General features: G+C 45.5%; 1 protein-coding gene across 1 annotated transcript in view; it reads right to left on the bottom strand.

The window, feature by feature from the left end:
• LOC120881593 overlaps positions 1-24,795 on the bottom strand; it is a 114,642-nt gene that overhangs the window by 29,151 nt on the left and 60,696 nt on the right. Inside the window, exons 5-7 of the mRNA XM_040265308.1 lie at positions 18,456-18,516; positions 14,785-15,158; positions 522-553 (exon numbers count right to left, since the gene is read on the bottom strand). Of these exons, the coding sequence (XP_040121242.1) occupies positions 522-553; positions 14,785-15,158; positions 18,456-18,516 (467 nt within the window). The remainder of the gene's footprint in view (positions 1-521; positions 554-14,784; positions 15,159-18,455; positions 18,517-24,795) is intronic.

Consider the following 24,795-nt stretch of genomic DNA (forward strand, 5'->3'; position numbering starts at 1 on the left):
GTTTTACTTGATCCAGTTTCAGGGATAGAATTAGGTGTTGCTATTTTCATTAAGTATCTATAATTGATGATAACACTCAAGTACTAAAGAAAATATCTACTCGTGCATAGAACAATTATAGAATTCCATTGACAATGCTTCTCTATTCTTACTCTACTAAATTTAAAATAAGGTTAAAAAGAACTTTAGAGCCAGAGTTTAAAAGGAAAGAGATGTAAGAGTATTTGTTTTCTATTCTTAAGTTACAAAAACCACAAAGGTATGAATTCTTTACATTTCATTGTTTTAAATATCTGTTGACAAACAATCTTAAAGAAAATTCTGAAAAACTGTCATTATCTCATCATCCTAACCTACTGATTATTTCAACACATTTCTGTAAGTTGGTGACTGCATGAATGTAATGAGGCATTTGCAGCCCATAAATAAAATGAATAAAGAAATCATTTTCTAAAAATGCAAATTTCCACACAGTGTAGCTTAAGTTTTTCAGTTACTCAACGTTGACTTAGAGTTCATACCTTTTTCTTCTAAAGAGCCTTGGTGATCATCACTAGAACAAGAAAAGAAAAACAATTTTATAAACGGATACTAATTTTATACAAATAATTATGAAAGTCTTCAAAATGATCATACTATGTTTCTCCAGAAATGTTGGCAGGTGGAATAACTCTCTCCCTCCTCAAGGCTCTTCTTGCCCCCTCACTCCCCACTCCAATCGGACTCAAAACCACAGGGATAGAGGTGACTTTGGAGTATGCAAGTGAAGCCCTGCTGGTCAGCTCACACCCCGGGTACCAGCAGCACTGCGCACAGGGTCACTGCGCTGAATCCGCACACCCCACGTCTCCGGCCCATCATCCACCTCGGCCCGCCACACTGGCTTCCAGTCCCTCCTCCTGGTTCCTACAGAGGGCTGCTCGCCCACTCACTCCAAGGTCTGCTCACCTGCTTCTCCAGCCTCCTCCCTCCCATAGAGCACTTCCGGGAAATGAAGGGCCTGGACAGCTCCCCCATTCAATCAACTGGTCCTTCCACTGCCTGCCCTGCTGTTTGCATCCCCATCCCGGCTCTGCCCTGCTCAGTCCCATGGGAGGTCTCAAGGGAGAACTCCCCATCTCCACTTCCCACTCCCCGTCCTCTCCCAGACTCAAAGCCACCAGCCTTTTGCTTTTTCCCACGTACGGAAACCACTCGAGCTAGAGGCACTGAGGACCCCTGCCCAACAAACCCAAGGGGCCCTCTCCATCCTTAAGGGCCACCTCCCTTTCGATGAAGCAGGTGACAGGCTCTGTGGTGGTTTCCAGTGCCCCTCACCTGGTCTCTTCCCTCCCCTCGGCTCGGTGGTCTCTCCCGCCTCCAGGTGCTTCATTTCCCAGCTCCGTCAGCTCCTGGCGATTCGCTTTGTCCCAAGACCGCCTCAGTGCGCCCTCCACACATTGCCTCAGGCCCACCTTCAGGCCAAAGCTTCAGATCCTAGATCTCTGACCCCTTCCCAGGCCTCCTCCCTGACTTCCAGGTACTTAAGGCCCAAGGGTCACTTCAGCACTTTACATACAGTCAGCACAAGCTAGTCCTTGCCTTTTCTTCTCCAAGAAAACCTGATCCTCCCAACCTGTCTTCACACAGAATCACCAGGTCACCTAACTGGAACCTCTGAGTCATCACTAACTCTTGCTCCCCCTTTGTTGGCAAGCAGCACAATCAGACTCCTCCTATGCTTCCTCCAATGCATCTCTCAAACTTCTCCCCTCCTCACTGCACACCGCTTCTGCCTGCCTGCAAGCTTCTCGCACTCTCTAACAATTACTGTCTCACTCTCTTGGTCTGTCCCTCTGCAGGACCTTATCATGTCTTTGCCCTTCTGTGGCTTCTCACTGCTTCCTGGCCTGAGCTCCCTGGCACCGCACGCATGGACCCCCACCCTTCTCCCTTGTCGCCCACCCTTCCTGCTCCCCCAGAAGGAATGTTCTTCAGTGTCCCAAGCACACCCTGCATAACATACACACACACATACACACCACGCCCTGCACCCTCCCCCGAAAAGAGTCACTGCCAGGAGCCTTGCAGGTGTGCAGCTCAGCTATGTGTGCTCCATGGACACGTAGAGTTTGTGCATATAAGTAAGAGCCCTGCCCTCCACCATGATGCCCCAACTGCTCCTTATCCCTCAGGAACAGCGTTTCACAAGGTGTGGACTTGAAGACATTAGAACTCTCAGAGAGCCTTCTAAAAACCATTTTTCTGGGCCCATCAAATCAGAATCTGATGAATAAATGAAAAACCAGGAAGAAAACAACAATGGTGTTATTTGCACTTATGAGTGTTTAAAATCTTTCTGGATTTTCTCATTGAATCATCCCAATAAGCCTATGAAGGCCATTTGACAAATGCAGAGACTGGGGCTCAGAGAGGTTCATTAACTTTCTTGAAGTCACACAGCTAACAAACAGAAAAGGAGCACTTGACCCTGGGCCATTAAGACTTCAAAGCCCCTGGGACCATGTCCTCCTTCACGCCCCACCACTTCACCGGCTGACCCCAGCCCTGGCAGTGACAGTAAACTGAGGAAGAAAACAGCAAAAGCAGTGGACTGCTAGTCTCTTCCTTTCCCTTCTTCAGTCAAGTCAGTCAGGAGCCTCCAGATTTTGAAAACCTCCTTGACTCAAGGTTTTTTCTGATAAACAGTCCCAAGCATTTGGTATTTCCCAAGCTCCATGTCCTACGAAAACTATGCATTTTCATTTTCAGACCCAAGTCTTCTTACTTTTTAATCTTAACCTCTGGCTCAGAAGGTCAGAGAGTGGTGGTAAGCCTGAAATTAAGAAATGTTTCAAGACATTAAGAAAGACTAAAACATGGTTCCCAATGAAATGCATACAAGAACAAGCCAGCCATTGTGTCATTTTTCTCCAGACTCATACCCTTATAATGCAGTCACTGTACCTTTTAATTTAAAAGTAATTATGAGAACATGTAATGGGACGGGATGCCATGATCTTAGTTTTTTGAATGTTGAGTTTCATGCCAGCTTTTTTACTCTCTTCTTTCACTTTCATCAAAAGGCTCTTTAGTTCTTCACTTTCTGCCATAAGGGTGGTGTAATCCATGTATCTGAGGTTATTGCTATTTCTCCCAGCAATCTTGATTCCAGCTTGTGCTTCATCCAGCCTGGCATTTTGCATGATGTACTCTGCATATAAGATAAATAAGCAGGGTGACAACATACAGCCTTGACATATTTTCCTTTCCCAATTTGGAACGAGTCTGTTGTTCCATGTCCAGTTCTAACTGTTGCTTCTTAGCCTGCATACAGATTTCTGAGGAGGCAGGTAAGGTGGTCTGGTATTCCCATCTCTTGAAGAATTTATTCTGTCAATAAAGCAGAAATAGATGTTTTTCTGGAACTCTCTTGCTTTCTCAATGATCCAATGGATGTTGGCAATTTGATCTCTGGTTCCTCTGCCTTTTCTAAATCCAGCTTGAACATCTGGAAGTTCAGAGTTCACGTACTGTTGAAGCCTGCCACTTCATGGCAAATAGATGGGGAAACAATGGAAACAGTGAGAGACTTTATTTTCTTGGGCTCCAAAATCACTGCAAATGGTGACTGCAGCCATGAAATTAAAAGACACTTGATCCTTGGAAGAAAATCTATGACCAACCTAGACAGCATATTAAAAAGCAGAGACATTACTTTGCCAACAAAGTCAAAGCTATGCTTTCTCCAGTAGTCATGTATGGATGTGAGAATTGAACCATAAAGAAAGCTGAGTGCCAAAGAATGATGTTTTTGAACTGTGGTATTGGAGAAGACTCTTGAGAGTCCGTTGGACTGCAAGGAGATCAAACTAGTCAATCCTAAAGGAAATCAATCCTGAATATTCACTGGAAGGACTGATGCTGATTCCAATACATTGGCCACCTGATGTGAAGAACTGACTCATTAGAAAAGACCCTGATGCTGGGAAAGATTGAAGTCGGGAGCAGAAGGGGACGAAAGAGGATGAGATGGTTAGATGGCATCACCGACTCAATGGACATGATTTTGAGCAAGCTCCAGGAGTTGGTGATGGACAGGGAAGCCTGGCGTGCTGCAGTCTATGAGGCTGCAAAGAGCTGGACGTGACTGAACTGTTGCAAAGAGCTGGAGCGACTGAACTGGACTGATAAGAATATGTATTAAGAGTCAGACATCCTTATTGTAAAAAATATGTCTGCTTAAAACAGTGACAAACTTCTCTTGACTGCTCCTTTCATAGCCCCCTTTCTACAGCTGTTTATCTTTATTTCCAGATGTGTATGCATGTGCACAGATATCAGAACTTCTGCTAAAAACCAGAAAACCCTTACGGAAAACCTTTATTTTCACCACATAATGAGGCTGCAGGGTAGAGGGTCAGCTCTCTGTATCAAAACACTCAACAGTTATGGGGGAAGGGGCTTAGCCCGAGGTGAAGGAGCCGCCCACTGGGCAACACCAAAGTCACAGCCCAGTGAAGAAAGTAACCCAGGGGACCCACAGAGCCCTTGCACTGGCTCTGGAATCTGCTTTAGCGGTAACAGAATCTGCTTCCCTAAAATATGTCTCTTTGGCATATTAGTTATTTTAAGCTGGTTATTCTCTAAGAAACAGCAGGCAAAGGAAACACATTCAAAACCCAGCAGGAGTTAGCCTTTTGGAAGAAACATTAACATTTGTATGGGAAATCTCCATGTGTAAGGGTGTCCAAATCTGTATCTTATCAGTGAAAGGGCAGGGACAGAAATCTCAGGACAACCTCACCGGGGTTTACTGTGCTCTTCCTGGGGATCTCCCAGAACTGACTCTCCCCACCCTCAACATCCTTGTCTGCCTGCTGAGGACGGTATTTAAAGTGAGGGCTTTGGCCATTTTGGAGAGTTACTCAAGTTCTCCTTGGTATCTCCCACATATGGCTGCTGTTGCCAAGTCATGCGTGACTCTTTTGCAACCTTATGGACTGTAGCCTGCCATACTCCTCTGTCCATGGGATTCTCCAGGCAAGAACTCTGGAGATATTCCATTTCCTCCTCCAGGGGATCTTCCCAACCCAGGGATCGGACTGGGCTCTCTTAGGCCTCCTGCACTGGCAGGTGAATTCTTTACCACTAGCACCACCTGGGAAGCCCCTCTTCCATGTTCCCCAGTTATTAAAACTTTTGTATGTTTTACTCCTGTTAATCTGACACATGTCAATTGAATCCTTAGGCCAGAAGAACCCATAAGGGTGAAGGAAGGTTTTCTTCCTCTCTGACATGCCACGTGGATGCCAGTGCCCCACGTCTTCTTCCTGTCTGCTTTTCCATGTGGTTTGTTAAAAGGAAAACTAAAGTGATCATGGAGAGGGAGGACCCATTCCAGATGTTCCCATGTTAGGGGCTGAAGAGCAGTAGAGAATAGAAGTGGACATTTCCTTAGTATCACTTTTAAAATTCCTTACATTTTCATCCCGACTCTATCGCGATAACTAGGTGTACTGTCAATGCTGGGGGGCTTCCCTGGTGGCTCAGAGGTTAAAGCATCTGCCCGCCATGCGGGAGACCTGGGTTCGATCCCTGGGTCGGGAAGATTCTCTGGAGAAGGAAATGGCAACCCACTCCAGTATTCTTGCCTGGAGAATCCCATGGACGGAGGAGCCTGGTGGGCTAGAGTCGGACATGACTGAGCGACTTCACTTTCACTTTCACTGTCAATGCTGCCTTATGCCTACCAGCTCCCAGGCCCTGCCTAGTACAGGTCTCTTTCCCTTAGTGAGAGGAGAAAAACGCCTTATGCCTACCAGCTCCCAGACCCTGCCTAGTACAGGCCTCTTTCCCTTAGTGGCAGGAGAAAAACGCTGCATCTTGGCACTGTAAAATCCAACCAGAGGGAGCCTTTCTCCCACCTCTGCACCTGGGCCTGACTGCAGCCTAGACAGGTGGATAGTAGGCGCCAGAAGGGTTTCAATCAAATCTGCCTCCATGAGTAATAATTCTCCAGTTAAAGATTTTAACAATCCTTAAAGTGAAAATAAAACCATAATTGTTGTTGTTCAGTTGCCAAGTTGTGTCCAACTCTTCACGACCCCATGGACTGCAGCACACCATATAATATATATAATATATTAATATATATATAATATATATACATTATATGTATATAATTATATATCAATATAATTACTAACATAATATTTTATCATATTTAAACCATAATATAATAGCTAATTTTTTAAAAATATTTACTGTGTGCCTGAACTCGAGCCAAGGACCTGGCAGGCATCAATGGGCTCCTTGCAACAAACTTTTTAGTGCCTGATCCTGAACTAGTATCACCCCCATTGCACAGATGAGGAAACAAGGCTTGGGTAAAGTATCCACAAACCCAGTCCATCTGACTGCAGAGCCCAAGCTTTTATCAGTACATTTCACAACAAAAAGCCTAAAATTCTGCCAAGCAGGTAAAGACAAAACACTTGCACTTTCTAGTCTCTGTTCCTAAGGTGCCACTGTCTGTGAAGGTAATTGTCAACTAGAGTCAGTTAAGTTCAGTTCAGTCCAGTTCAGTCACTCAGTCGTGTCCGACTCTTTGCGACCCCATGAATCGCAGCACGCCAGGTCTCCCTGTCCATCACCAGCTCCCGGAGTTCACTCAGACTCACGTCCATCGAGTCTGTGATGCCATCCAGCCATCTCATCCTCTGTCGTCCCCCTCTCCACCTGCCCCCAATCCCTCCCAGCATCAGAGTCTTTTACAATGAGTCAACTCTTCGCATGAGGTGACTCTTCGCATGAGGTGGCCAAAGTACTGGAGTTTCAGCTTTAGCATCTTTCCTTCCAAAGAAATCCCAGGGCTGATCTCCTTCAGAATGGACTGGTTGGATCTCCTTGCAGTTCAAGGGACCCTCAAGAGTCTTCTCCAACACTACAGGTCAAAAGCATCAATTCTTCGGTGCTCAGCCTTCTTCACAGTCCAACTCTCACATCCATACAGGACCACAGGAAAAACCACAGCCTTGACTAGACAGACCTTAGTCGGCAAAGTAATGTCTCTGCTTTTGAATATGCTATCTAGGTTGGACATAACTTTTCTTCCAAGGAGTAAGCGTCTTTTAATTTCATGGCTGCAATCACCATCTGCAGTGATTTTGGAGCCCCCAAAAATAAAGTCTGACACTGTTTCCACTGTTTCCCCATCTATTTCCCATGAAGTGATGGGACCAGATGCCATGATCTTCATTTTCTGAATGTTGAGCTTTAAGCCAACTTTTTTGCTCTCCTCTTTCACTTTCATTAAGAGGCTTTTTAGTTCCTCTTCACTTTCTGCCATAAGGGTGGTGTCATCTGCATATCTGAGGTTATTGATATTTCTCCCGGCAATCGTGATTCCAGCTTGTGTTTCTTCCAGTCCAGCATTTCTCATGATGTACTCTGCATATAAGTTAAATAAGCAGGGTGACAATATACAGCCTTGACGTACTCCTTTTCCTATTTGGAACCAGTCTGTTGTTCCATCTCCAGTTCTAACTGTTGCTTCCTGACCTGCATACAGATTTCTCAAGAGGCAGCTCAGGTGGTCTGGTATTCCCATCTCTTTCAGAATTTCCATAGTTTATTGTGATCCATACAGTCAAAGGCTTTGGCATAGTCAATAAAGCAGAAATAGATGTTTTTCTGGAACTCTCTTGCTTTTTCTATGATCCAGCGGATGCTGGCAATTTGATCTCTGGTTCCTCTGCCTTTTCTAAAACCAGCTTGAACATCAGGGAGTTCACGGTTCACGTATTGCTGAAGCCTGGCTTGGAGAATTTTGAGCATTATTTTACTAGCATGTGAGATGAGTGCAATTGTGCGGTAGTTTGAGCATTCTTTGGCATTGCCTTTCTTTGGGATTGGAATGAAAACTGACCTTTTCCAGTCCTGTGGCCACTGCTGAGTTTTCCAAATTTGCTGGCATATTGAGTGCAGCACTTTCACAGCATCATCTTTCAGGATTTGAAACAGCTCAGCTGGAATTCCATCACCTCCACTAACTTTGTTCGTAGTGATGCTTTCTAAGGCCCACTTGACTTCACATTCCAAGATGTCTGGCTCTAGATTAGTGATCACATCATTATGATTATCTGGGTTGTGAAGATCTTTTTGTACAGTTCTTCTGTGTATTCTTGCCACCTCTTCTTAATATCTTCTGCTTCTGTTAGGTCCATACCATTTTTGTCCTTTATCGAGCCCATCTTTGCATGAAATGTTCCCTTGGTATCTCTAATTTTCTTAAAGAGATCTCTAGTCTTTCCCATTCTGTTGTTTTCCTCTATTTCTTTGCAATGATCGCTGAAGAAGGCTTTCTTATCTCTTCTTGCTATTCTTTGGAACTAGAGTCACCTTGTAGTAAATAATAAAAAGTTATTGAAAGTGAAAGTGAAGTCATGCAGTCGTGTCCGACTCTTTGCGACCCCATGGACTGTAGCCTACCAGGCTCCTCTGTCCATGGGATTCTCCAGGCAGTAGTACTGGAGTGGATTGCCATTTCCTTCTCCAGGGGATCTTCCCAACCCAGGGATCGAACCCGGGTCTCCCGCATTGTAGACAGACGCTTTACCATCTGAGCCACCAGGGAAGTCCAAAAAGTTATTAGGCATAATTAAACCCATAATGGGTCAATTCAGGTGAAGAATCGACCTGCAATGCAGGAGCCACAAGAGATACAGGTTCAGTCCCTGGGTCAGGAAGATCCCCTGGAGGAGGGCACGGCAACCCGCTCCAATTCTCTTGCCTGGAGAAGCCCATGGAAAGAGGAGTCTGGCGGGTTACATAGCACAGGGTCGCAGAGTCAGACACGACTGAAGTGACTGAGCATGCATGCGCACAAACCTATAATGAGGCCCAAATCCTCCTCTAACTCTTCACCAGAATGAAACCAACTAGTGTTTTACTTCTTTTAGCCCCTATCAACCTTCAGGACATAAGTCAAAAAAAGGTAAACGGGTTAAGAACGTGGAAAAGAGTTTATGTTAGTCACAAACTAAAGTTAATCGGCATAATCATAAAATAGTTATACTTTCCAGAGAATAAACTCGATGAAAACAGTATTCTCTATAATACAGACCTCTTGTCATCAACGGAAATCAACTCAGTTGCTGTGATAAGCAGAAGGGATACAAAAGTGACACGTGACACAGGAACCTGGTCCCAAAGGGCACACTAGCGGAAGAGAAGACAGATCAAGAACTAAAATGTATGTGATGTGGGAAGAGCACAATAAAAGCAATATAAGCTATCATTTTAGCCCAGAGCAGGCTATGGTGAACTGGGAAGAATGCAGCTCTCATGCTAAGAACACAGGCATGAAACTTAAGACCACTTAAACCTCCATGGTAAGGTCAGCTTTTGCATTTTCAGAGAAAGCTACCACCTCTCAGGATCCTCACTGTTAGAAAAGACTGAAATGGAAAGGAACCTATAAAGATCTTCCAGTCTGATGCATTATTTTACAGAGGGAGAGAGGCACTCTAGGAGAGGTGAAACTAATAAACACCCAAGATCACACAGCAACTTAGAAGCAGAGACAATCTTACAACCTGTCTCAGGTCTCCTGGTTTACCATCAACTCATCCATTTAACAAACATAGGTGGACTATGTGCCAGGCATGAGTGAATAAAGCAACTGGCGCTGTGGCTTCAAACACCCATCAGCCTGATGGGGAAGACTGTCTACTTGCATCTGAGAAAGGAAGTGCTGACTAAGATTGAAGAATTGGGGGTGGGCGGTGGGGGGCAGCTTCCTGAGGAAGTGACCTTTAAACTCAGCCACAAAGGACAAGCAGGAATAGGCAAGAGAAGAATTGGGGCCGGGGGGAGTAGAGGTCACACAGCTTCTGTCTGAGGCAGGAAGGAACTGATCACGATCCAGGAACAGGAGGAAAGCAAGTGTAATCAGAGGGAGAAAGGGAGGAGTGAGGGAAGACAGGGAAGTGGAGAGACTCCAACTCTGAAACCAAGCCTATGGCAATTCCAGGATGCTGAATGGAGATCATCTGGTCCACCGAGTGGTCTCTAAATCTTCCCTCTTGGGAAGATCTGAAGTTTGCGCGCAAAGGAGGAAGTCAACAATGCAGGGTTCCAGAATCTGCTGTCGTCAACATCTCTCATGGGGAATGCTTGACCCTGTGCAACCCTGATAGCCTACAGCCTCAGACACTGCCTGCATTGAGCCCAAAAGATCCAAGCATTTCCCCAAAGAAAATCTCAGTCTCCAGGCCACAAAAGCCAGACCTCCCTGCCCAAGAAGTTGTAGTACCAGATGACAAACACCCCTCAGGAGGCTAGGAAACTTTAAAGCATACTCCAAGGAAGCTGTCTTCACAGACTTGAGGTCTGGAAGCCAACTACACAGCCCCTTGCATAGGGACAGAAGGATTTCCTGTACTCCAAGCCCTCTGGGACCAGGCTGGGGTTGGGGGAGGAGGGGTGGGGTGGGGAAGGGTGGAGGAGGAGGGGTGGGGTGATGAAGGGTGGGGGAGGGGGGGTCAAGGACTCCATAGGGGAAAGTGGCAGACGGGTGAGGGAAGGCAGAGGAGAAATGTGGGCATCATGAGCCACCAGCTGTCAGTTCTCCCAAGGGACACTTCCCAAGTTGGGCAGGCTTCCCATCATCACCAAGTTTCCTTTATTCTAAGCATCTCATAACTACCACCTATAATCAGTTCACCTGGGATGTAAGCCATCCCATCACTTTTTTCTTCTATGTTCAGGTCCCGGAATGAGAGCAACAGCCTTAAATGCTTTGGAAAACATTTAGTGCCAGCAAAGGTGAAAAATTCACAGGCCTAGCTCTCCAGGCTGGCTCCTTCATCTATTCCCTCCCTTCCTTTTCTTCAGTTATACCAGCAGGAAAAAAAAAAAAATAGTGGTCAAACAGGTAGGTTTTTGGATATCAAAAGGCTAAAGGATTCACGAATCATTAGTTGTAACAGGCAAAACCTGGAAACAACTGCCATGTTCATCAAGAGAAAAATGGATGAACAAAATGTGATTCCGTCATAAAATAGTCCTGTAAGCCACAGAATGCAAAACTGCTTACACACAACTGGGAGGATGAATCTCACAAACACAACAGCACAAAAGAAGTCAGACACAAAAGGGCATATGCTGTGTGAGTCTATGTTTATAAAGTTTACAAACTAGCAAAACTATCTCTGGTCCCTTTGGGATGAAGGGATAGGGAAGGAGGAGGAAAAGGACGGGGGCTTTTAGGATGCCAGGTTCTATTTCTTGACCTGGGTGGCAGTTACACAGATGTGTTCACTTGGTGATAATTTTATCAGCTGTACATTTAAAATGCTGTGTTTTCTGTACGACTGTACATACACACAAAACCCTTCAAGGAAGGGTTTTCAGCATCTTGGGAAAGGAAAAGTACATAGGCCTTTAGCTTTGTGGGCCACATTTATGAATGGAGAATGACCCTGGGTGGTAGGGGGCAAAGTGAAGAGATGACTGCATTTGGGATATGGCCCAAATGGCAGCTGTGGGGTGACAGGAATTACAGTGAACAGTTTCAAAGTCTACTTCCTTCTTTCTCCTATAACTGTCAATGAAATCTCTGCATACTGTACTCCAAAAGGAAGTGGGACCAAGAGGAAAAGTTGGAACTGAGCTGCCTTAAGGGAGAAAGGAGGCAACTGGAACACTTCTATCAGTGAGGGGTCAAGGAGAGGAGGAGGAAGAAGAGGGAAAAGAATGAAATCACAAGTGCCCAGGGCAGGCAAGAAGGAGAGTTCGCCTGACTGAGAATGGATGAGGTGGGGTGATTCCCAGTTGAAGGGATCCCTTCTCTACTCCCCTCCCTGAGCCCTGCTCTGATGCACACCTAAATTAATGGCTTTATTGTGCTGCTCAAGAGATGCAAGAGACACAGGTTCAACCTCTGGATAGTGAAGATCCCCTGGAGCAGGAAATGGCAACCCACTCCAGTATTCTTGCCTGGAAAATCCCATGGACAGAGGAGCCTGGCAGGCTACAGTCCACGGCGTTGCAAAGAGTCAGACACAACAGAGCACGCATGCACACTGTACTTTGTAAGTCGTTTATAACTCTTGAGAACTAGAGAACAAGAGAAGAGTGTGTGTGTGTGTGTGTGTGTGTACTAGAGAACAAGAGAAGTGTGTGTGTGTGTACTAGAGAACAAGAGAAGTGTGTGTGTGTGTGTGTGTGTGTGTGTACAGCAAAGGATTCCACATCCTCAGCATCTAACACATTGTCTCAAGAGAAGTGTGTGTGTGTGTGTGTGTGTGTGCAGCAAAGGATTCCACATCCTCAGCATCTAACACATTGTCTGGCGTATAGTTTGCACTATTTAAAAAAAAAAGGTTCATTGGATAAATGACAGAAACAATGTAGTAATTAGATATAAAGTTGCTGTTGCTAAGTCATATCCGACTCTTTTTTGACCCCATGGACTGTAGCCCACCAGGTTCCTCTGTCCATGGGATTTTCCAAGCAAGAATACTGGGGTGGGTTGCCATTTCCTTTTCCGTGGGATTCTTCTGGACCAGGGATTGAACCCACACCCCCTGTACTGGCAGGCAGATTCTTTACCATTGAGCCATCTGGGAAGTCCCTAGATATAGAGACCTCCTTAGTATTTAAAAATCAGTAATAACAGTTTAAATGGCAAAAAATATGGGAATGACTAAGTATCAGAGTGGCATACTGTGCAGCTACTAAAAATTACAAGTAACAGTAGCAAACATCCGTAGGGTGCTTTACAGTTTACTAATTACACCTCCCTCTTGTTTGACACACAATTATACAGACTTTGCTGCCACACTGAAATGTGCAAATGACTCATTAGTAAGTCTTACTGAAGAGACCAGAAAGATCAGCGATTGCAGGCTAGCAAGTTTTTATGTAAAGAGGTAGGGAGGACCCATATTTCAGAGTAATGGGGTCACAAAGAGTCAAACACGACTGGGCGACTGAACTGAACTAGGAAGGAGTAGGAAGAAGTTGAGTTAGCTCTGCTTTGTTTGTGTAAATAACCGTGCATGCTAATTTCACACACTATACTTCGCTTCCCTTTTCTTTTGGAACAAAACTTTACTTTTGCTGTATTTGATTGATTCAAAATTCACTGTAACCACCATTTGCAAGTCTCCCTGCTAACTGACCATCTCTAAGGAAGTGTTTTTGATGACCCAAGTGGACCCAGTTTCACCCAAGGTGAAACTGTTCACCCTAATTCCTGAAAGCAAATTCTTGACATTTCTTGCTAATGTCGAGAAATTCAACAGCAGAACCTAGCCACAACAAACTTTTCGACACTGTCTTCCTGATTGCAACAGTGTTTTAAAGAAGAGGCGAAAAGGAAAAAAAAAAAAATCATACATAAAACAAAAAAATCCTTCCCTTCTTCCTAAAAGATTATGAGCCTAATGTTCAACGAATAATCCACGAAACACTGAAGTCGTGAAACACTGTAAAGCTCTGTATTCTCTAGTTGATCGTGCATAAACTGTGATGTGGCAGGGACTGTCCCATAAGCAAGTTCTCTGCAGAGTCTGAATCTTTGCCCAGCGTTTCTGCACTGCTCTGGGCGGGCTTCCTGCATGTGCTTACAGCAATGAGAGAATTACCTAAAGGATACATTTCACAAACAAGCCGTCACGTGTCTTGTGCTGAAACTGCATCCAATGCCAAAAGTCTGCTTCTGCAGATGAGAGCTCTGGAGAACTCGACCACTACAGTCCAAGCCAGCTCTGAATACACATTCCCACGTTAAAAGAGGCTGCCTTTAAAGGAATGTGGGACGCTGATGACAAACAGAGGCATTGGCTACCTTTACAATAGCAGATATCCTAAAAGCAATGTTGATCTCGTGCCTTCTTTAGGGCCCATGGGAGTGTAGAAGGGCTGACTGGCGCAGGGGGATGATGGGGGTGTTCCACGCATGGGCAAAAGGGGATTACGGAAATAATCCCGCTCTCGGCTCAAACCATTTGAAAGTCAAGGGGCCAAAGCGCCGGTGGTGTTCAGAAAAACTTCCCAAGTCCTCCCAGACCGGGCTGCAGTGGGCGCAGGGGATCCGGAGAGCTGAAGCTCGAGAGATGGGAGCAGACAGGACAGCAGAAGCCGGCCTGGGCGGCAGGGAGTCAGCGCGGAGGCGGGAAGAGCGCGAGTTCACTCGCGCTGGAGCAAAGGGGATGCCACAGGGCGATCAGCCCTCTCCACACGCTGCCGCCGGGTGGATGTGGACAAATCGGGCCCACCTGCCGCCGCCTTTGCGCCGCCGCTGCCGAGGGGCCGGGTTGCTGGCGCCGGCAAGCCGCGACGGCAGGGAGCAGTAGCGTCGGCCGTAGCTCCTCCTCCCAGTGGGGCGCCCGAGGCCTCGGAGCCGCGCGCCACCGCTTCCCGCGCGAGCACCTGCGCGCGACCCCGGCGCAGCCCGCCCGACCCAGGTACAGCCGCCCGGGGCCTGTCGGCGGGTAGGGAATCGGAGTCCGGGCTAGAGGGCGAGTCGCTACCCCCATGCTCCGTGCCCGCGCCAGGCAGGCGCCGCCACCGAAGGGTGCTTTGTTTGTGCAGCTCGAGCGGGGATGCTGGGGCGGGAGAGGAGCCCCCGCCCCGTCCGGAAAACGGGAAAAGCAGAGCCCGCGGTAGAGGGTGCTGAAGACCGCAAAGCCCCTTCTCCACGCGGCGATGTCGGGGCCAGCCGCACCCCACCCCCGCTCTGCCCGTCCTCTTTCCCAAACCCCGACCCCCACCCAGCCCCGCGGCTGCGCTCACCTGCTCTCCGCGACCCCCGAGTCTTGGCTCATCGTCGTTAGGCGTCTGGAAGGGGGGGCCAGGCGCGCCCGGGGCTCGGCGCTCGAGTAGCGCCCGGGCGCCTGCAGGAGGGGTTCGCGTGCCCTGCGCTGCCCTGCGCACCCGGAGGCGGCGGACGCTGCCGGGGGAGGGACGAGGGCGAGCGGGAGCCACCGGGGGAGGGGACTGGGCGGGAGGGGGCGCCGGGCGCGCTGCTGCAGCCGCAGCCGGAGGCCGCCCGGGCTCCCGAACGGAAACGCACTCTCGCCGGCTGCCCCGCGCGTGCACGCCGGCGGGCACACTCTCACACGTGCGCACACCGGCCGCTCGGTGGCTTGCTTACCTCCCTGCGGGAGCTAGGTTTGGTGACACTAATGCCGGGGCTTCTGTGAAAGAGCAGGGCCAGCGCCATTCTGCAGGGAGCTCATATCACCGTGATTGGGGGGTTTTCACGAGACGACCCGCCTCCCTCGAGGAATTCCCAGATTCTTTTCCTGGGGTCTGAAAGCCCATCAAAATTTATTTTCAGATTTTATATCTAAATCCAAGTGTCTAGAATGAGGGACCGCAGCTTTCATATGGTTAAACAGCTTTATGACCCCGATCCCTCCACCCTAAACTGTAAGGGTGGATGGGCTAAACCAATGATTTCCCAACTTTGCTGCACATTTGACCACCCAGGGAGTTTTTAAAATCTCGATGCTCCGAGTGGTATCCCAGATGAATTAGATTAGTGCAGTGGGATCCAGTCAATCATATTTCTTAAAGATCCAGATGATTCCAATATTCAGAAAAGTATAGGAACCACTGCTTAGACTGCCAGTGGTCCTTGTGGTACCCTGCCTTCTTTCACCCCATTTCTCAGCGTGATCCTTGGCTTGTCTATTTTCCACGTAGTGGCGGGTGTCACACAGCATCAAGCCCAGGTCTGACTCACAGTAAGTGCAGAGCACACCTCTACTGCAGGAAGGAAGCTAAGGCCGAGTCCAGGATGCGCCCTCTTGCAGCCCCCCTTTTCTCTTTCTGAAATTCTCCAGACTGAAATACCCCTGACCTCATGGAAATGGCTTCATGTCATGCCTGAAGCCAGAGAAGGCAATGGTAGCCCCCTCCAGTACTCTTGCTGGAAAATCCTGTGGATGGAGGAGCCTGGTGGGCTGCAGTCCATGGGGTCGCTACAAGTTGGGGTCGCTACAAGTTGGGCTCGACTGAGCGACTTCATTTTCACTTTTCACTTTCCTGCATTGGAGAAGGAAATGGCAACCCACTCCAGTGTTCTTGCCTGGAGAATCCCAGGGATGGTGGAGCCTGATGGGCTGCCATCTATGGGGTTAGCAGCAGCAGCAGCAGCAGCATGCCTGAAGCTGGGGCAGAAAAGGAGTCATTGCGCTTGAAGGGACATCTGTCTTTTAGTTTCCTGCAAATGTCTCCACCTCAGAATACCCCTGTCGGTCTCACTGTGACTCAGAGGTCCAGTGCTGACAGTGTGGGAGAGCACAATAAAAGCCATGGCTCAGTGACTGGAACACCAGTTGAGTCCAGCACTATGACTAGATGGTTTATACCTGGGAAAGAGATGGCCTTGGTACTATCACTGGGCCTTGATGTTCTTCTGTTTAACATAAACAGAACATCAGCATCAGACAAGGCCCCTTCTGACCACGATGTATGAAGACAAGAGCAAGACTCCTTAATCATGTCTAAACACAGACAAAATATGAACATCGTCCAAGCCACAGTGGACACACAGCCATTCTGGCCAGTTAGAGCCTCTTTGCCAATTATAGCCTTAGTTTCCCTCTGGTCTGCCCTTCTAAGAATCAGATTTACAAAGATATACATTTGTAGAATGAACTCTGGTGTCCTGAGCCCCCCTGCAATCAGCTAACAAAAAAACAAATCCTTTAATAATATTTTCTAATACCTTCTCACTAACACACCTCCAGGGTTTCCATGGTATGCATTTCCCTCAGTGCGATGAGTAATAAATTCAACTCTTAAAACGATAGGAAATATTCCTAGTGTTCTTTGGCAAGGGAGCATTAAAAAATATCTCAGTCATCACAATAACAGCACAAAGTAACTATTACACCCTCTTCACATATAAACTAACTGGGGTTCAGACAGATTATATAACAAACTCACACAGGGCTGCCTGGCTGTCAGTGGAGAGGCAGGCTTCATGTTCACATGGGTTTGAGGGGAGCCAGGCTAGTATGCTACCTTCTCCCAGTAACTCTGAGTTCCAGCCCCAGCTCACCCCTTTTCTAGCTATGAGCATTTGAGCAAGTCATTTAGCTCTCTCGAGTTCACCTTCCTTTCAAAAGAAAAAAAAAAGTAGACCTAGAAACAGGTAATTTTTATTCAAATATACACCATCTTATTAGTTTCAGATGTACAATATAATGATTTGGTAGGTGTATATATGTGAAATGTTCACCATAATAAGTCTAGTTCATACCCATCACCACACCTAGTTACAAAAATTTTGTTCTTATGCCAAGAACTTTTAAGATATAATCTCTAAGCAACTTTCAATTATATAATACAGTATTATTAACTATAAGGATGTGTATACTACTGGTATATCATAATCTCCCCAGGTGGCCCAACACAGCACCTGTTGGCAGACCCTGGTTTTGGAAGTTACCTTGCATCTGCCAGATCTGAAGTCCCCTTTTCCAAATGTTACTATGTCACTTGACTCTTCTCACCTTCCAGAAGTTTTTTGGCTTCCAGGAAGCTGATCTAATATGATAAGCAAATGAACTAAAGCCTGAAAAAAACATGTGAATGAACTTGTATTGGATGCTTCAGCCTCACCTGAGTCTTTGGACCACCGCAGCCCTGGTGGACAGCTTGCCTACAATCTCATGACAGACCTTGAGCCACAACCACCCAGCTAAGCCATTTACAGATTCCTGACCCACACAAACTCTGAAATAATAAATATTTGTTGTTTTAAGCTGTTATATTTGGGGGTAATTTGTTGTGCAGCAAAAAAATAATACAAAGGAAGTACGATCCCATAGTCAGTGTAGTAGAATCATACTGTTTGCACTTTAAGGTACATTTAACCATATTCACTCTGCAAAAGCAGGAGAGAAAACAATTTACAGTGTCAATAATTCTGCCTGTTACTCCAGTGAAATGAGAGGAGGAGTTGAGAGAGGTGGGTCTGGTTTTATCTGTCAGTCTCTGATTCACTCCTGGGTATCTCTCACAGAGATGAAAGTCTTGATACTGGTTATGTTGCCTGTATTTTTAAATGTCCATGTTTGGCACAAAGTGAAAAGAATGATTCACTGACTTAGATCCTATATATAACATAATCAAAATGACACTTGAAACCCCTTAACGCATCAGGACCTGAGCCCAGAACATCCCCAAATCAAAAATAGCACTGACTTTAGATCAGTGTAAGAGGGGACCCAAACCCAGGACCCTGGCTTCAGAGGACCCTTCCACAGCTGTCATCCAATTACACTTGCCATGGGCTAAGGAGTCCATGAGGCCCAAGGGATGTGCCCTTCCATAGCTTTTGTCCTGTCTCCACTTCTAAACCAAGCTCAGGGGAAGAGAGATCCCACATTCCTCTCCAAATGCCCTAAGCTCTCTTCCAGGGCCCACAATAGGCCTTTCCCCAGTCCAACCTTCACCAGCTCCAACTCTCCAAGGCTGGGACATAGCAGGGCCAGGGGAGACCGGATGTAGCTGTTTAAAGGGATGTGGATGGAGATTGTCTGCGCAAGCCTAGTGGTCCACACATGCACAGAGCCCCTCGCCACACAGGCCAGCAGCAGAAAACCAAAAACAAGACCCACGGACCACGAGCTGGCTCTCCAAATGCTGCCTCTTGCTGGTGTCCGACTCTGACAGTTCTCACTTGACCTGTCCCTCCTGTCAGTTATTCATTTGGCAGGAATATTTGTCAAAGCAGGAAGACACAATATATTTCATGTAACAAACAGCGTGTTTGCTTGACTTATAACTTACATGGTTAGACATATTACACATGGATGTCCATTTGTACTCTAGCCCCGGGCCCCACAAATGACTGGGATGACCTGACCCAGAACTAACTTCTTCATCTTTATTTTGTTTCACTTTTTTAGTTTTGGCCTCTTTTTGCCTGAGAGAGTGGAATCCAAGGCATTATTTGAGTGGGGAGGAGGGCAATGAGATAATTCTCCTTTTGCTTCTATTTAAGTATATTGGCGTGGGACTTCCCTGTGGTCCAGTGGTTAAGACTCTGTGCTTCCACTGCAAGGGGTACAGGTTTGATCCCTGGTGGGGGAACTAATATCCTGCATGCTGCTCATGACACAGCCAAATAAATAAAAATAAAAGTATGATGCTTTCAAATTTTTAAGAATAAGTAAATACATTGGTGAATGATTTTGCCTAACACATTTGGTTAAATCCACAAAAATGGTGTGTCTTCTTTCTCTGAGGCCCAAATAGGGCTTGTTCTTTGGGGACTCTCTAGGTAAGGTCCATGCTTGGATTTTTGTGTGTAGTTGTTATTGTTTAATCCTTTGCTAGGATAATTACTCATCTCAGATGGAAATGTCTCTTCCAGACCATTTTCCTTACATCTTCATATATATTATAAAAAAAATTGTGTGTGTTTGCCTCAAAATTGTATGATATATGCACTATTTTTCAATTTGTTTTTATGCTACAATATATCTCAAAGATCTATCCATCTTAGCTACAAATTTTGCTATTCTCTTATTTATTATTAGCACTATTTATTTTTTAGCTCTATTCCATTAAAATAGTTAAATTATCTCATTTTGATACCTAATGTACTATATGAAATTTGTATGTGGGTCATGTATGTTTTCAGATTTTAAATGTGAGTTTATTTATATTAAATTTTTTAGAAGGAGTGTTAGTGGAGAGAGATCTGAAGAGGGAAGATTTCCTGAAGACATCTTGGAGAATTCCTTAAATACTACAATACCAGAGTGAGAATTGCTTATGTAAGCTGTGAATAAGGGAAGGCTAGCCTTTTTCTGACTTAATTATGGCAAAAACTACTCAGTTTTCTCTCCATGTCTGTTTTCTCTGCGTTGTGGATTTTTATCTTTCTGTTTCTGCCTTGGAAAGGCATGTGCAGCTAAGAAACCAACAGTAAGATGTTCTTTGGATGCTGGCATGAGCCAGGGGAAATCTTGGTGTGTTCACACAACTCTTGATTTTCTTCCTAAAGTCCATTTGATATACTCTCTTGTGTTCTGAGCTACCTTGGAGCTTGCCTTGTTTGTTTTCTAGAACCAGAGCATCCATTTTTTGTTTAAGGTACTATCCATGGCCTCCCAGGGCTTGTTATGCATCTCCTTCTCCAACTGACAGAACACTGCCATCCTCCAGGCTCCACAGGAAAGCAGGTGTTGCCCACTGCTCTGCTGTCGATCAAAGCTCCCCACGGGCACACGTTCACTGCAGCAAAAACACGCCACCACTGGTAACAGGGAACTCTGCCCAGAACTGACAGACTCCTAGCACCAAAGCTAAATCATTTATCTAGAAGAGTCTTTATCTAGTTGTAGTGGACCGAATGTCTGTTTCCCTACCCCCTACAAATGCATATGTTGAAACTCTAACCCCACTGATGTGATGGCATTAAGTGGTGGGGCCTTTAGAAGGTAATTAGATTTAGATGAGGTCATGATAGCGAGACCTCCAAAGTGAGGTTCATGTCCTTGTAAGAAGAGAGACACCAAAACTGTCTTTCTCCATCATGTGAAAAAATGGCAAGAAGTCAGCCATCTGTCCCTCACCAAATTCCAAATCAGCTGGTCTCTACAATTGTGAGAGAGTAATGTCTGTCTAAGCCACCAAGGCTATGGTGTTTTGTTATGGCAGCTTGAGATGACTTAGACACTAGTCTTTAGGCCTCTATTGTCCATACCTGTTACCATAATTTGGGGAGGGCTACTCTGCTTCTTGGCTTCCCAGGTGGTGCTAGTGGTAAAGAACCCACCTGCCAATGCAGGAGACACAAGAGATGTGGGTTCGATCCCTGGGTCAGGAAGATCCCCTGGCGAAGGGCCTGGCAGTCCACTCCAGTATTCTCACCTGGAGAATCCCATGGACAGAGGAGCTTGGTGGGCTACAGTCCATGGGGTCACAAAGAGTCGACACGACTAAAGCGATTCAGCATACACGCACTCTGCTTCTGCCTTTATCTAGCTGAACTCTCTTTGTCTCAGTTATTTAAAGAGACAGTGCATGAGGAAAAGATTCTGGGAAAGCGAATTTAGTCAGGAAGTTATCGTTTCTGCCTCCTATACCCCTTATACCCCCACTTTAATCATGCACCCAAAGATGTAAATACCTCACAGAATGGTTTCCAAATCTAGTTTTAGGATACATCGCTTCAATTAGCTCTAAAGGCTATTACAAAACAATAAAATATCACTTAACACAATTTGGACTCAGTTTTTAAAATTAAGCATCATCCAGCCTTTTCCCTAGAAAACAATGGAATAAATAGAATAATTGTCATCCCAGAAAAATTGAAAATTTTCCTTTTTGTGTGTTTCAGTATTGGTCTGTATATAAACCATGCCCCCCTACCCATTATTGATGACAGAATCTACAAGTATTAGTCAAGATATTTGTTAAGCTGAAAACAAAATAGAAAAAGCATGCTGCACGAAGTGAGGTCCTCAGCAGCGGCAGCATCTGCAGCATCACCTGGGAGCTTGTTAGAAATGCAGAATCTCAGTTCCATCCAGAGCTCTTGAGTCCCATTCTACATTGTAATATAATCTCGTGATTTGTACGGAGAAGGCAATGGCACCCCACTCCAGTACTCTTGCTGGAATATCCCATGGACGGAGGAGCCTGGTGGGCTGCAGTCCATGGGGTCGCTAAGAGTCAGACATGACTGAGCGAATTCACTTTCACTTTCACTTTTCACTTTCATGCATTGGAGAAGAAAATGGCAACCCACTCCAGTGTTCTTGCCTGGAGAATCCCAGGGACAGGGGAGCCTGGTGGGCTGCCGTCTATGGGGTCGCACAGAGTCGGACACGACTGAAGCGACTTAGCAGCAGCAGCAGCAGTGATTTGTAGGGCTTCCCAGACGGCACAGTGGTAAAGAATCCTCCTGCCAATGCAGGAGACTCAAGAGATATGGTTTGATGCCTGGGTTGGAAAGATGCCCTGGAGGAGGAAACAGCAACTCACTCCAGTATTCTTGCCTGGAAAATTCCATGGACAGAAGAGCTTGGTGAGCTATAGTCCATGGGCCCGCAAAGAGTCAGACACACTGAGCACACACACACGTATGGTGATTTGTGTGCATCTTACACTTTGAGGTGTACAGGTTTTAAAGATACTAGGAATGGGATTTCCTTGGTGGTCCAGTGGTTAAGAATCTACCTTGCAACACAGGGAACGTGCATTTGATTCATGGTCAGCAAACTAAGATTGCAGTGCTATGGGGGAACTAGATGAAAGATCCCATACGCCACAAATAAGACCTGGTGCAGCTAAATAATTTTTAAAAATGATTAAATAAATTATTATTTAATACTGAAATTTATTATTTTAATAATTAATATTAATATGTAATATTGAAATAAATAAAGATACTGGGTAGTTCACAGACTCTCCTTCAGAAGAGTCAAATTTGGAATGTTAACATCAGGAGCAAAACCCAAGTCAGTCCTCAGAGGGGCTCAGTGAGAATAGCCACCTTGGAGCCCAGGTCACAGTCTGCCACCCAGTTTAAGTGAGGCCAGGTAAAGCAGTAGCATTTTCAGGGTAATTAGTGAGCATTTACATGATGAGAGGAGGGGTATGCCCCTGAGAGGGAGGGCATCTTCAAAACACAGGCAAGAGGGTTCAGCTGCTGGGTGGCCAAAAAAACGACAGACTGCCCCTCCCTATGTTTTTTTTTTTTTCTTTAAGAAGAATGGTGGAGTCCAACTCTATCATCACCTGCCCAGACACCTTTAGCAAGTGCAGGGACATTTCTCATCCTGGATTTCCTCATCTTTAACAAGATAGTTTCTGTTGACACAGAACGTTATAGTCGGCAAGGCATATATTTTCATTTGAGCTAACAGAGCAATTCCATGTAATAGATGAACACAGTAGTGTTACCTCCATTTCACAAACTGGAAAAGAGAGAGACACAGAGTGACCTGCCTGAGAGTGCTGAGACCACAGAGCTTCAAGCCCTCGTCCTGTGACCCTGGAACCACAGCCACATGAGTTTACATGTGTGAAGATAAACTGAAAACTGTAACGCTTTCTCCCAATAAAAGGTGTTCCTTATTACTCTAGTAACATTCCACAAACACACAGCAATCTGAACTGACTCACCCACCAAGATAGTGGTCCCAGGATCAGCAACCCTCCTTCTCTCCTTGCGTTGTGGTAAAACTATTACCAAGATAAGCTAATAATTAATATCAGTGATGATTTGCATATGAATGAGCAATAAAGGAAACCCCAGCAACCCAGATGGAAAACACTAATCACCCTTGCGTTGTCTCATTGTTCAGAGTCTTCTGCAGGAAGTAACTGAGAAAGCCTTACATGTTTCCTTAGAACTATTTTGAAGAAATAAAATCATGACCACTTCAATTATTTGTTATTTATCCTCATTTTTTTCACATTCTTCAACAAGTTTCTATGACCAATCCAAGGAGGTTCCAAAGCAGCTAAAGAACCAGGAAAATGATAAGACCAGGATTCAGGCATTCTGCTCTCAAAATCAATGTTTATTTTGGGTTTTTCAAATAATGAATCTCTTCTATTTTTTTCTCTAGAAAAACACAATAATTTCCTTTCATCTGTCTCTTAGGAGTAGGTCACAACCTACGTTTCTTTTATCATCTGTTATGAATTCCACTAATTCTCCTTTCTTTGTCACTGATGTTACATTTAAGTGAAAGTCTTTTCAACAGAGTTCTAAATTGGGCAAAGTCTCAAGGTCAAATGTCTTTGCATAGCCTACTCAAGGAAATAGATTTTCAGTTACAGTAGTAGAGAAGGAAATATTTTTTAAAATTTATTTTTATAATCCCTGCTCTGCAAATAGATGATGAAAAATACATATTAACACCATTCTATCTAAACTGAAATATGTTTATTCACATTTATTTCCTTGCCTTTTTTGTGGGGAAAGGGATTCTTTTCTATTTTGAATATGTATGTATTGATAATAACTGCCATTTGTGGTTGTGCCTATTGTACGCTAAAGATTATGCCAAGTATTTAAATATATTATTTGGAAACTCCCTAGCAATTCAGAGGTTAGGACTCCGCACTTTCACTGCCAAGGGCATGGGTTCAGTCCCTGATGGGGGAACTAAGATCCCACAAGCCACTCAGTGCAGCCAAAACTTAATAAATAAAATATATTATCTTAAATCCCCTTTGGTACTATCAACAATATTATCAACACTCTGCAGTTGATTATACAGTTGAATATTTACAATAATGGTGGTGGTGGTGGTGGTCAGTCCCTAAGTTTTGTCTGACTTTTTGCAACCTCATGGATTGCAGCACGCCAGGCTTCCCTGGCCTTCTTGCCCAAATGCATGTCCATTGAATCAGTGACGCTATCTTACCATCTCACCCTCTACGACCCCCTTCTCCTTTTGCCTTCAATCTTTGAGCATCACGGTCCTTTCCAATGAATTGGCTCAATTTTTACTGCTATTTATACTACAGTTGGCAGTAGTGCTGAGCTCTTTTGCATGCATTGTCTTGCTTAGTCCCCACATCAGCCTTATGAGGCATTAGCAGGCAGAGAGATGCCTCCAATCTCCCTCCTCAGGATGAGCAACCCAAGGCAGAATCTAGCATGGGTGACCCACTATCTCAACTGGCCTGAAACTCACCCAGTTTTAGCACAGAAAGTGCCATGTGCTGAGGAAACTCCTCAGGCAAAAAGGGACAGTTGCTTATCCTCCTCCAGCAGAGGGCACCTTGTGAGCCCTACCACACTGTCGTCTCTGGGAG

This window comes from Oryx dammah, unplaced genomic scaffold, assembly GCF_014754425.2.
Source record: "Oryx dammah isolate SB20612 unplaced genomic scaffold, SCBI_Odam_1.1 HiC_scaffold_2, whole genome shotgun sequence".
Taxonomy (NCBI): domain Eukaryota; kingdom Metazoa; phylum Chordata; class Mammalia; order Artiodactyla; family Bovidae; genus Oryx; species Oryx dammah.